The 13,171-nt window shown below is 39.1% G+C and overlaps 8 protein-coding genes across 8 annotated transcripts; 4 read left to right on the top strand and 4 right to left on the bottom strand. All coding sequences in view use genetic code 12, as the record gives it.

Annotated features, from left to right (window-relative positions):
- Positions 1-917: 917 nt before the first annotated feature.
- CANMA_004725 (allantoicase) lies at positions 918-1,928 on the top strand (the record flags this gene model as incomplete). The annotated part of the gene is made up of 1 exon (XM_051817031.1): positions 918-1,928. One exon carries the CDS (start codon positions 918-920, stop codon positions 1,926-1,928), a length of 1,011 nt encoding a protein of 336 aa, XP_051669491.1.
- Positions 1,929-1,938: 10 nt separating this feature from the next.
- Positions 1,939-2,916, bottom strand: CANMA_004724 (protein-lysine N-methyltransferase; the record flags this gene model as incomplete). Its single annotated transcript, XM_051817030.1, has 1 exon — positions 1,939-2,916. One exon carries the CDS (start codon positions 2,914-2,916, stop codon positions 1,939-1,941), a length of 978 nt encoding a protein of 325 aa, XP_051669490.1.
- Positions 2,917-3,143: 227 nt separating this feature from the next.
- On the top strand, positions 3,144-3,641 carry ATP18 (F1F0 ATP synthase subunit i; the record flags this gene model as incomplete). The annotated part of the gene is made up of 2 exons (XM_051817029.1): positions 3,144-3,207; positions 3,502-3,641. The coding sequence occupies 2 exons, from the start codon at positions 3,144-3,146 to the stop codon at positions 3,639-3,641; spliced, it is 204 nt and encodes a 67-aa protein (XP_051669489.1).
- Positions 3,642-4,092: 451 nt separating this feature from the next.
- Positions 4,093-4,842, top strand: CANMA_004722 (uncharacterized protein; the record flags this gene model as incomplete). The annotated part of the gene is made up of 1 exon (XM_051817027.1): positions 4,093-4,842. The coding sequence occupies one exon, from the start codon at positions 4,093-4,095 to the stop codon at positions 4,840-4,842; it is 750 nt and encodes a 249-aa protein (XP_051669488.1).
- Positions 4,843-4,876: 34 nt separating this feature from the next.
- CANMA_004721 (uncharacterized protein) lies at positions 4,877-6,399 on the bottom strand (the record flags this gene model as incomplete). Its single annotated transcript, XM_051817026.1, has 2 exons — positions 4,877-6,278; positions 6,371-6,399. The coding sequence occupies 2 exons, from the start codon at positions 6,397-6,399 to the stop codon at positions 4,877-4,879; spliced, it is 1,431 nt and encodes a 476-aa protein (XP_051669487.1).
- Positions 6,400-6,946: 547 nt separating this feature from the next.
- On the top strand, positions 6,947-8,506 carry SMF3 (putative divalent metal ion transporter; the record flags this gene model as incomplete). The annotated part of the gene is made up of 1 exon (XM_051817025.1): positions 6,947-8,506. One exon carries the CDS (start codon positions 6,947-6,949, stop codon positions 8,504-8,506), a length of 1,560 nt encoding a protein of 519 aa, XP_051669486.1.
- Positions 8,507-8,547: 41 nt separating this feature from the next.
- CANMA_004719 (uncharacterized protein) lies at positions 8,548-10,344 on the bottom strand (the record flags this gene model as incomplete). Its single annotated transcript, XM_051817024.1, has 1 exon — positions 8,548-10,344. One exon carries the CDS (start codon positions 10,342-10,344, stop codon positions 8,548-8,550), a length of 1,797 nt encoding a protein of 598 aa, XP_051669485.1.
- Positions 10,345-10,537: 193 nt separating this feature from the next.
- Positions 10,538-12,871, bottom strand: CANMA_004718 (uncharacterized protein; the record flags this gene model as incomplete). Its single annotated transcript, XM_051817023.1, has 2 exons — positions 10,538-10,991; positions 11,520-12,871. 2 exons carry the CDS (start codon positions 12,869-12,871, stop codon positions 10,538-10,540), a joined length of 1,806 nt encoding a protein of 601 aa, XP_051669484.1.
- Positions 12,872-13,171: the final 300 nt, after the last annotated feature.

The raw sequence follows: 13,171 nt of genomic DNA, 5'->3' as shown, positions 1-13,171 counted from the left end.
CGAATGTCCTATTGTATGAAGCTGTACGTTGTGTGGGTTAGGAGAAATGTACTATACAAAAGCAATGATGTTTATAATTTCCATCGGATTACGTAAACCAAATATGCATTGTTCTTTTATTTTAATTCCGGTACGAACTGGCAATTCTCGATCCGCTTATACTGTAGACAAAACAAGGCTTTGAACATATTGCAGCCAACGAACCGTTGTGTCTCTTAAATAAATCAATTTTTGCAGCTTTGAAATGCAAGGAAGATTGGAAGAGCGCAATTATGTGGAGGAAATGTATTTGGAAAGCGTACTTCTGTAAAAAAAGATTAACAATCGGGGTTAACAATCTCGCAATTTGTGTCTCAATTAGGGAATGTAACAAAGAACATCTAGATCTCAACGAGAGGGATATAAAGTACGAGACACTGATACTTTAACAGTACTACCGACAAAAATACACTAGAATCAATCTTCTGAGGACGAAAATCACTCCTGCCTTTAAAAATTCTTGAAGAGTGCCTTCTTTCTTCAATGCGCAGTTGAGGGTTCACAGCGCACATCATAATCTCCACGTTCAAATTTAACGCAAACAAATAGATTTATCACCCCCCCCCTCCCCTCATATTGATCCTTTCCACTATAAGTTTCTTCTTTGGGAAGTTTGTGCCTACAACTTCAAACAAAAGTGGGGTTCTTAGTCTCGGTATTCACATGTTAGCCATAGTTGGTGTAAAGCCGCACAGTATACGGCGAGCGAAAAGCATCCACAATAATTTTTGATCTCTTTCGGCAAGTACCGAGAGGTATATCTTAGTATAAATATTTTCACTAATTTCTTGAAAATATTCACCTAGCTACAACAATTCCTTCTCATTCCCTTTAATCTCATTACCAAATATTACATTTACACTAAATCCTCAAGAAACATGGCTAAAGTTTTATCAGAATCACAATTTCAATCTCAAATCGTTTCCAAGTACGTTGATGTCATTGGTGAAAAGTTGGACGGTAAGATCCACTCATTCTCCGATGAATGGTTTGCTCAGGCAGAGAACTTGATCAAACCAAAGGCACCCATCAGAGATGCCACTAAGTTTACCTATGCCGGTGCTTGGTACGATGGTTGGGAAACTAGAAGACACAATGAAGAAGAAGCAGATTGGGTCATTTTCAAATTTGGTGTAAGTTCAGCCAACTTGATAGGGTGTGAGGTGGACACTGCTTTTTTCAATGGTAACCATGCACCAGCTATTTCTGTGGAAGCTGTTCAAGTCTTTAACGATAAGGACTTGGGGGGTCTTAGTGAAAAGGACTGGGAAACAGTCATTCCCAAGACTGAGTGTGGACCAAGCCAAAAACACTTTTTCGCTAGAGACAAACTTACCGAAAAGAACTACACCCATGCTAGGTTGAGAATGTACCCTGATGGGGGTATTGCAAGATTCAGATTGTACGGGCATGTTGTGCCAGTAACAAAGAATACCTCAGACGTTATTGATTTCGCATCAGTGAAGAACGGAGGTGTGGCAATTAAGGTCAGCGACCAGCACTTTGGTACTGCTGATAATTTGTTATTACCAGGAAGAGGTCATGACATGAGTGACGGATGGGAAACAAAGAGGTCGAGAGAACCAGGTCACACTGATTGGGTCGTGATTAGATTAGGAGCTCCTGCTCATTTGCAAAATGTTATCATTGACACTGCTCATTTCAGAGGCAACTTCCCTCAAAAGGTTAACGTAAAGGGTACATTTGTCGAGGATGAAAACGACATTGATAGTGCTGAATGGGTTACCATTATACCAGATTCTAAAACTAGTGCAGATAAAGAGCACGAATTTGCTGTCAAGAATGATGAAATATTTTCACACATTAAGGTGACAATTATCCCAGACGGTGGTGTAAAAAGAATTAGAGCATTTGGTGTGAAAGCTTGAGCTTTTGTAGTTAGATCAGTTTTATAATGTATACACGTATCCCTGGAGTATTTACATCGAAATAACAATTTGCTGAAATTGAACCTGGGCGCGATTCAACGACTGCGGTTTCCCATCTGTTGGGAAACCACTTATCTAACTCATTTTCCCACGAATTAATTGTCTCTGCATTTCTTACTGTGGCTGCAATTATTGCAAATTGCAAATTTTTGAGTGTGAAAAAGTCATTTATAGTATTGCATAGCGTCTCAAACACTCCCACATCGTAAGTTATATCAGCTGCAATTATAAGGTCCACATTACCATTGATAGTCAATGGCTCACCCCAGATTAGTTGTTGAAATTGAAGCACGTTTGACTCCAGCAAATTGTTTCGTTCCAATGACTCCTGTAGATTATCAAATACTGCTGTAGATCCATCGGTCATTATAATCTTATGCAACGGCGACCTCTTATGGCAATGTTTTGCTAAAGATAGCCCAAGTAACCCAGTTCCACATCCTAACTCAACCACTGTTTTGTTGGCCAAGTCACAGGATAGGAATGTAGAGCGAGCCTTCTCGTCGTTGAGCATATTTGCCAAGAACAATGCTGCCTCCCAGGTACGCAACCCTGTCGTGTTGTTTCCAGATATCAACCTAGGCATCTCCTTCATGACTATCATATCATCAGCGCTAGAACCAATGTTGTTAAACCCATTTACATGGTATTTAATTACATCTGATACATCTGGTGGTAACTCTTTTGCATTGAGTATTTGCTCATCAACAAATAGATCATATATTTCGTCTGATGTCTCTTGCGACAACACCTCAATACGTTGTATATATTGTGATAGGAAGCTCTTAAAGTACAACGGATTATTCACCACTTGCGGTTTAAGAAACTCAACAAGCTCTAATTGTGAGGTGTAATCAGTGAGCTCATCTGGTATATGAATGTGTTTAACCGGGACACGCTGTTCTATGCATGCTCGAAGTTTCTCCATTATTAATGGTGTGAAGAGAAAAGCAGACTAGAAATGTATGTTTGTCCTGTATATAACTCTTGTCCAATTATATTATAGGTACGGAGGTGTAAACCGAAGCAGAAAGAAAGAAAGAACGAAAAAAAAAAAAATTGCAATTATAACGACGACGAGCACGATAAAATTTCAACAAAAACAAGAGGACATTAGTGCTTTTAGATCGTATACATATTCGAAAAACAACCACAATGCCATCACTTCCAAAATTCCCATTCCCAGTTTTGAAAACTTACTGGCCATACGCTACTGGAGGTATGTGATTATTAGTGCGGTGAGTTTTTGGTGTATTATATCGCTGAATGGACAAAGTGCAGAATTTGTGAAAGATTGTGGATAATACGGATCAATTGAGCAGTGTTGTGAGAAGCTGAAACGTTCACACTTTTTTATTATCTGTGTTTCCATCGGCAAGGATGCAGAGGGGTACCATGCCAATCTTGATCAATAATGCCACCACTTTTTGTCAAATTCAAAGTCTGTCATATCTTCCATAACCGAAACTAGTGCCGATTTTGACGTTGAACTATACTAACTATATAATCATAGCCGCTGTCACATACTACTTGATCTACAAAGCTTCAATTGCTTCAGCTAACTCGGATGAGTTTATTAACGATCCAAGAAACCCAAGATTCAAAAACGGTGGAAAGTTCATCGACTTGAACAAGAAAGAAGAAGCTCATTAAGTCTTGCTGGAGTCAGGCTAACAAGATGTATGCTACTGAACGCGAGTAGCACGATGTTTCAGATAAATCGATACTCGGAAATAATCTTCTATACAGGGTAAATACAGGAAATATACACTTAAAAGTTACGATACTTTACCTCTACGCAGCGAGAGTTACGATTCCAGTTTCATAGCGCTGACTGTATGTTGATATTGGGCCTGTTAAGGGAATTTTGCAAAGCTGTAGCCAATAAAGTATAAGGATTACGTAAGACAAGTCCTTGAATATTTAGCGCTACCATTTCCTCTCCAAAGGTCATCTTCTCACTTTCCATTCTTAATTGTCAATTAATAATCACGTAAACTTCTGGTGGCTGTTGCATCACATTTAGAACACATTCTTTTCTAGGTAGAAGAAAACCAAACACATATTGTACAAATTCTATAAACTGGAACTTAAAACAAAGATAATGTTATCAAGAACGTTATTATTTAGAAACATACCTGGAAACATAACCAGACGTCTACTCCATATCAAGACAGCATCAACTCCAAACGAAAATGCCTTGAAGTTCATCTCACCGGATAAGCCTATTTTACCCATCGAAAATACCACTTTTGAATTTACGTCAACCTTGCAGGCAATACATTCACCATTGGCATTACAGCTTTTCAAGCTTCCTGGAATTAAATCTATATTGTTGGGACCTGACTTTTTAACGGTAAACAAGTTGGACAATTATGACTGGCATAATTTATCCAAGGAAGTTACTGACACTATGAAGGAATTTTTGGAGCATAAAGATGCAAAACCGGTGATCACTAATGAACTTGTTGAAAAAATTGAACAAGATAAGCAAGCTTTGGAGGATGAAGACGAATCTGAAATTGTACTGATGATAAAAGAGCTTATTGAGACAAGGATACGTCCTGCCATTCAAGATGATGGTGGAGATATCGAATATAAAGGATTTGATGAAGAAACGGGTACAGTGTTTTTGAAATTACAGGGTGCTTGTAAATCATGCAGCGCCAGTGAAGATACGCTAAAGAGTGGGATTGAAGGCATGTTGAAACATTACATAGAGGAAGTTCAAGAAGTTCAACAGATTTTGGACCCTGAGGAGGAGATAGCTATGAAGGAGTTTGAAAGGTTAGAGGCGCAGTTGAAAGGGGGTAAAGGACATGCTGCCGTTGATGAAGGCCCTCCATCTTTATAACGAATTAAAGTTTGTATTTATTCATTAGATTTATTTATTCATTGATTGAAACGGGGGAACTAATCTCTATATCATGAAGTATCTTTTGTCGGATATTGTTCTCGGTATCAATTCTAATAATTTGATCGTTGGACTCCTTCATTAACCCATTATCAATACATTTGCTGCCTAGAGTGACCCTCACTTCTTCAAATAATTGGTGCATCCATCTGTTCGTGAAGCTGATCCAGTCTCTCGATACTTGATTGAATCCCAATATCCAGCCCAAACTAAATAATGCAATGCATGCATTTCCACTAAAATCGAAAAACTGGTAAGACAAAGCGGCAATGACCGAAATAGGCAATTGATAATACACAAATGCCTTTGATAGTATTGAATACACTTTAGGTTGTATTTCCAGAGCAATGCGAGTATCTATGACCTCCCTCTTCAAGTCAAAAAGCGGATTATCCACTATCTCATCAGTTGAAAGAATCTTGCCTCGAAGAAAGTTATAGTTTTCGATTCCTTTATTCATAAAGTGCCTGCTAAAAAAGTCTTTCAAGTCATATTCAACATTGTCATTCTTATAATACAACTTCCACCAAGACAAATTTTTATGAACAAAGTTTGTGGTTTCCGGGATGAACTCGTATTGTAGCTCTGAGTTCACCATCTGGCCGAAATTTTCAATCTCAGAGTGAACCACCTCTGAGCCCTCGTTGATTACTGTGTTTGTCCTCTTTAGTTTTTCCAGAATGGATTTGATGACTCTCGCCAAGTACCAACTAGTCAAGTGATTGGTCCTCAGGAAATAATCAACAAACTTGAATAGCTCGTAGATGTTACTTTTTGTCATGCTTTCAATATACTCATCAGCTGCATGGACATCTCTTTCTATAAATTGGACAATGCCACTGTATGCAAGGTTACTGTTGATTTTAAGCAAATGCATTTGTATGCCTTCTTCAATTGAAATTGGTGCCAGCTCGGTACTTGGTGGTGAATATTCGGTGTTATCAATGACCTGTAAAAGTAGCCTATCCTTTACCGAGTTGGGTAGATTTGCATTGGCATAATTGAATTGATTAGTGACATAAATGACGTATGTGCAATTGGTAACGCTCTTTTCCAATTGCGTGGCATTTTCAAACTCCTCTATAATCAAATCATTCGCAATGACTGGAGCTTCTTTTTTGAATGAGTTTCTGTAGAGGCCACTTAGTACTGGTGACGGTATTTGGTATTGGAGATTGTCATCATCGTCGACAAGATCCTTCGTGTACTCTCCAAAGAAAAACTTTGCCAAGTCATGCCTTTTCCTTATTCTTTCAAACCACACTTGATTATTGGAAGCTAATGGATCAGCTAGTAACACTTCCATTATTTTGGAATTTCGGCGCACATCTGGTGATTCGTACAACACTGCGACATTGAATGCTTGTGGTTCATGTCTATTGGCTATTAGTTGTTTTAGTGATGTTATATCTGTATTCAATACTCTTTCTTGAGGAAAGCTGCTCTGGTAGTTACTCAAATTGAAAACAAGTGTGTTTGACTCCGAAGTCGCCCCATTATAAGTGGGTGATTTTTGAGAATATAATCTTGTGCAATTGTGCAATGACACATAGGGAAAAGAAACCCTTGAAATATGGATAACCACACGTTGCAGTAGTTTTAATGGTAAAAGCATATAATTATCCCCCTACTTTGACCAGTCTCAAAATGAATTTCACAGCAATCAGGTGAAACCATTGGCTAATGAAAAAAAAAAAAAGCCGAACAATAAAGATGTAATTGGTAGCATCTGTGAGCAAGTTTCTCCATGTTGCAGCTTTCCATCACTGCATTTCATTACAAAACCAAATGGAGCTTTAACTGTACAGCTATAAATTGTTGTTTTCTATTCTCTCCTTTTGTGAAGCATATTCGTTTATGCTTATAATTTTCGACTTATTTGTTGTGGTATGACAGAGCAATGTGTCCCGCATTTCGCATTGACAAAGCGAGAAAAGATCGCGAAATCGATATCACGTAACTTTTCTGAATATCACTGTTAACTACCTACATCAGAGGCACTTGCTATACCTATAACGCGTCGCTGTTAGTCACTCCTGGCAAAATGCATCAAGCAATCAGATCAATGTTGCAAACTTTCAAGAAATATCTAACATTCGTTGGGCCAGGCTTGGTAGTCTCAGTTTCGTACTTGGATCCTGGTAACTACTCCACGTCAACTTCTGGTGGTTCAATGTACCAATACAAGCTATGCTTTATCATTTTCATGTCAAATTTGTTTGCTGTTATATTGCAAACACTATGCGTAAAATTGGGAACTATAACTGGGCTCGACCTAGCTGAAATGTGTAGATTGAACTTGACCCCGAAATGGAACTTGTTTATGTATTTGTGTGCTGAAATTGCTATCATTGCTACGGATTTAGCCGAAGTAGTTGGGACAGCTATATCTTTGGAAATCTTATTTGGTATACCCTTGCTATATGGTGTTCTCATTACTGTTCTTGATGTGTTGATTGTGTTGATGGCGTACCACAAAGACGGTTCTTTGAAGCAGACTAAAATATTCGAAATCCTAGTATCTATTTTGGTTATGGCCACTTGCGTTTGCTTCATCCTAGAGTTGTTCAAGTGCCCATTTGAGCCGGGAGCAGGCTGGGAGATTTTTAAAGGGTTTCTTCCTGTAAATAAGGAAATCTTTAAAGAAAAGAATGCATTATTCTTAAGTTGCGGTATTGTTGGAAGCACTGTTATGCCTCATTCCTTGTTCTTGGGTTCAGCATTGGTTCAACCGAGATTGAAAGATTTTGATGAAAAGCATGGCAAAAAAGGCGAAATTTTTATTGATTCAAGCAGCCCGCAACCAGAAATAATCCCTGATGAAGCAACCAGTATCGATGCATCACCAGACCCTTCGGCCACACCAATGTCAAGATTGAGACGCTTATCGAATGGGTCAATGCTTGTGAAGAAATATAAGCCCTCGTACGAAGCAATAAAGTATTGCTTAAACTACTCCTATGTTGAATTGGTCTTGTCGCTATTCGTTGTTGCAGTGTTTGTCAACTCAGCCATATTGATTGTAGCTGGGGCCACTCTTTACGGCAAGCCTGATGCTGCTGATGCGGACTTGCTATCCATATACGAGATGTTGTCTCGCTATATATCCCCTGCTGCTGGGTTGTTGTTTGCATTGAGTATGTTGTTTTCTGGTCAAAGTGCTGGAATCGTCTGTACCATGGCGGGACAGATTGTATCAGAAGGGTTCATTAATTGGACCATAGCGCCCTGGAAGAGAAGAATTATGACCAGAGTCATTGCGATTATGCCAGTGATTATTGTTATTGGAATTCTCGGTCGCGAGGGTGTCAATAAGGTCATGAATTCCTCACAGGTTGTTCTCAGTTTCATCCTACCAATCGTCAGTGCGCCATTGATTTACTTCACTTGTAAGAAGAAGTATATGGTGGTATACAGGACTAGCAACACTGCTGAAGAAACGAGCCCATTGCTCACGTCTAATGAAGACAGTGCTGTGACTTCCAAGCCAGTTACCTACGAGAATGGGAGGTTTTTACGAATTACAAGTATCCTCACTTGGGTTATAATAACGGCTCTAAATATATACTTGATCATTGCTTTTGCTAATGGTGCAGATATATAAGTACTTTATAATACAAAACAATTGATAGACTATGCAAAGTTTTAGTGGTGGAGTCTTTTTCTTCCTCGAGTAGCTGATGATCTCAAGTTGGGCAATCTACCGGGCCTTGTGAGATGATCCGCAGTGATTTGCAGTCCGGAACCAATTAAGGAACGCGATGAAGGCATGCCCGGTAACGTTCCATTGTACTCGCTGACTAAGGTTGGGATCTTATTGCTGACCTTGAATCCAAAACTATTTGGTCCAATATTGTACAACTTGATAGCTATTGATATCAACAGTTGTATGCACTTGTACAACTGTTTTTCTTCGTCATTAGGGGCGAGAAGGTTATGGACGTCACTTTTGAAATATCTCTCTTGGCGTAATTGGTTGAGTTTCAATAAAGCGCTCGAGATTAAACGTTGTAGCTTTGAGGGGTTCAACAAATCCTCACGGTGTGCTTTCAAAAACTTTAAACCTCTTATCTCCGATGGGTCCCATTTTATCAAATTCGTCAAACTTATTTCTGGTTGCTCTTTATTATCTTGATTTTCATCCTTCGCATCGCCATTTTCTTCGTCAATATCTTCGAGCTTAAACTCTTCTTCCTGTCCATTTGGTAATGGTTTTATGGCTTCAGGTTCTGTGGTTTCTACATCTTCTACCTCTGTATCCTCGTCAATAGCATCACCATCATTGATGAAATTTTTCTTTAGCTCCTCAATCTCAGCAAGCCCGATGTGATTCAACCATATATTGGCTTTGAGTTTATCCGAAACGACGGCTCCTTTGCTATCCCTATTTGGGGCAAACGATTGGTAGCTATGGCCCAGGCCCCAAGACGATCTTGCATTTCCTTTGTCAATGCCGTGGTTTCGCAATAAATTCAAAGTGGGAGGTTCATCGGAGGCGATTGGTAGGTCTGCGTACTGTGGTAGTTCAAGACTAGGCCTCAAACTCAACGCTTTGTAGGTCAACCAATTTGGCATGGCAACAGTGTACCATGTTGGGTGGAAAAAGTCATGTAGAATGTTGGTTGGTCCTTCCAATGGCGGGGGAATTGTAGCACTTGAGGGTGAAATATTTTCCAACAAGCTATGCGAGTTCGAATCCTTTATAGTAGGTACAACTTTTGTTACAGTAAATGGTTCGGCAACCAAAGTAGGGCTTGTATCTAAGCTTGATTTGGATATTATTGAGGAAAACACTGGTTGTATCTTTTGCTTTATCGGAGGTGGGTGATGTGGATTATATATATTAGTATGGTTTTGGTAATCTTGCTCCTCTGTTTTTGATACATAAGTCACCACCTCTCCATTAGCAAGCGTGTATGTAGTCAAAATCTTGTTGAAGTCGTCATCAAGTTGAGTCTCGAGCTCGTTTGCAATTTCATTTGATGGGTTTGACTTACTTTGGATTATTGTGCCCACCTCTCTCAAGAGCAATTCTGTAGAAAACTTGTAAAAGAAATCGACCTCCTTGTAATATTCTGACCCATAATCTTCCTTCTCTAATAAAGCTGATGCAACAGCTTTGATATCGTGATACAACCTATATGGCGATGAATTGTATGTTCCCGCTTGATACTGGTGTAATATGCTTGTAAAATCCTTTGAATCTATTGCCTTTAACGAGGCAATTATAGCTGCCGGATCGGGCTCGTAAAAATCCTTGGGCAATGTCTCTTCACTTACTATGTCATTGTTGGTATGTTGAAAGACTGTAAACAAATCGGGTAATATTTCGCTGAAGTCTTTGTGAACTTTATAAAGTGTTAGTACTTGGTTGTTTACGCATTCTTCATTAGTAACCAACATACCTCTATTGTCACCGTTCAGTACCTGCTCTTTTGTCATAGTCAGTGTCGTTGATGTCTAATTTTTTGCAGACAAAAATGCTTTTCAGAAAAATCGATTAAGCGGTAGAATCTGTAAATACAAAAAACTTGTGGAACTAACTCGATACTGCTTTCTTTTTTATTTCCTTTTTTTTTTCTCTACATCAACGATTCAATTTTTTTTCTCCTGCTTCAATTTTTTCTTTTGTGCGTCACACGCCCATCGTGTACCAACTATTGCCATGTTCTTTAACCAAAATTATCTTGTCAGTCTTGCAACCAACCTTTGTAGCAAAGACCGATAACAAGTGCTCAGTGGGGCACCCTTTTCTTCCATTCCAGCGTGCTGTGCTCTGCCAGAACAACACATCTCGGTCTTTTCCATCAGCAGAATGGACATTCTTCACCACCTTGCTTTTTGCAACAACCACTTTTTTGTCAAACACTCTTAGCTTGACCTTTGACGACTTCCTTCTAAAGTAGTTCATCTTTGTCAAAAGAAAAGGATTATATACACTTTTAGGAAACTCGTGTCCATTCTCTAGCACATTTGGAGCATTTTCCTCGGGCAAAATTGAAGTTCTGCTATTGTCTTCAGTGTCTTCTTCATTGTCTTCGGACTGGTAGGTTTCATCGTAGCTCTCTTCGTAAAAAGAAAAGCTCCAACTGTTGGGTGTAGCGCCCATTAGTATGTTAGAGATCAAATTGAGGTAGGAGAGAACTCAAGCAAGGTTGTGGTTTTGGCAACAAAAATTTACAACCACATGATTAACCCAAATTATTCGTAAAATTTCATAAAGCTATAAATAGTATAAACAAAATCATTTCTCAGGATGTGACATCAACACCTCAATCCTTGACACTTGGTTTGAAAGTTCATGCGTCAAGTCGTCTTTAAGTCTCTCCCTCTCTTCTATGTCAACAAATTCCTTCCTGCCTCTTACAATCCAGTCAACGAAAAATATTACAAATACAACGCCAAACACAGCTGATGAGTAGTTCATGTTTCCTGCATTAACAGGCATCACTGATGGAAAATTGTAGAAAATGGTGGTGAATATGGTCCAAACAACAAGCACAATGTTGCAAAATAAACCGATTCCATACTTGTTTAACCAAAATGGACCATGTTGTATTTGATTTCTTTTAAAGATGAGGCAGAGGGTAGGCACCATGTACGACAACAACAAAAACATCACCGAGCAGACAAGTATCGAGTTAAAGGCAGTATCGGATCCTAAGTAAATGCATCCAATTACACCAACCCAGAAACAAGACAAATAATGTGCATTTACTGTAGTACCAGTATTGGTGTTGACTTGTGACCAATACTTGGAAAATGGTAACCCATTGTCTCTTGCAAAACCCCAGCAGATTCTTGCTGACCATGTATGGCATCCGATGGTACATCCAAAGGAGGTAATCACGAGCAAAATTCCCAACCCTATTGCTGCCCCTTTTGAGCCTGTTGCTTGGTGTAATATATCCAAGATTGGAATACCAGTGTTCGATGCCAACACTGCATCCAAGTTACGTATACAGAAGAATATGGCAATACAGTATGCAAACGTGGTGACAAATCCAATGATAATTGTGCTGATAAGTGCTTTGGGTATATCGATAGCTGGGTTGAGTGATTCTTCTGCAATATGTGTAGCTGCATCAAGCCCGTTGAAACTCCAATTTGGATTGATCAATCCGACTATGAATGCAATACCTGCTGAGCTCCATCCTGTCTGGTTGTTAAATTCAACAAACACAAACTTTGCGCTTTGAAAATCTCCTTTGTGCATGGCCAAGACGGTAATAATCACAATGATGAATGAGGCAAGCGAAATAACAAGTGTGCCCAGGAATATTGCCGGTAAAGGGCGATCATAAACACTAAAAAACAGCATGAACACATTAAAGATTTCATAGACAATAAACACTTGCCACTTGTGGACGACAAATTCAGGACGGAACAAGGCGTACATTCCAAGAATTGCAACGGAAACTGTGATTGTAATACTTGCTGAGGTAAACACTGACCCCACCCAAGATAATACTCCGGTTATGTAAGCCAATAATCTTGAGTACCTCCTTGGTGCCAACTTCATTGTCCAATATATCTGACCAGAAGCATTAGGATAAGCTGATGCCAATTCACTCAAAGTAACAACAATGCACAGGGAAAAAGCACAGACGATTACAATTCCGTACACAATCATCATAGGTCCTCCAGAAGCAATACCTGTGATTAAAGAACCACTGATACCTGCCCATGAATTGGTGATTCCGAATCCAACACCAATCAATGCAAGCATACTAAAATTTCTTCTCAATTCTGGTGCATATCCTGTGTCAGCCAGGAACTCTAAGTTAGCTTGTGCTTCTTTCAACAACCGAGAAGCCTCTCTCTCGTTGGCCATGGCAATGTTGTCTAAATGTGGCACATGTGTAGGCTGTTGGAAGATTCTATTTGAAGTGACATGGTTAATGACTTCACCATGGTCGAAACTTTGCCTCTCACCTAAGGAACTCTTCTTTTCCGATGAATTCGACATTGTCATTATTCTCTATGGTTTGGAGTGAACCAAAAAACAGTCCAAATGATCAGTTAGGTATCCATTCTTGGATTCGTGCATCTTTTATACCCTAGATTGTCAACGGTATTTTACATCGTTATCAAATGTCAAGAGAAACACCTCCTATACTTCTTATCAGCATACCCATTATGAATATTGTCTTATCTCTGCTTTTTTGCAATTTAATTAATCCCTCAATCTTATTAATAGCTTGTCTTGTTTAAAATACTGCATTTCGACACTTTGCAGCCTAGCAGAGAGAAGTATTACCAAACAATA

Source organism: Candida margitis (genome assembly GCF_024628925.1).
Source record: "Candida margitis strain CBS 14175 chromosome Unknown scaffold1, whole genome shotgun sequence".
Classification (NCBI taxonomy): Eukaryota; Fungi; Ascomycota; class Pichiomycetes; order Serinales; family Debaryomycetaceae; genus Lodderomyces; species Lodderomyces margitis.
Note: the sequence above shows the minus strand (reverse complement) of the source record. Positions and strands in the feature narration are given on the sequence as shown.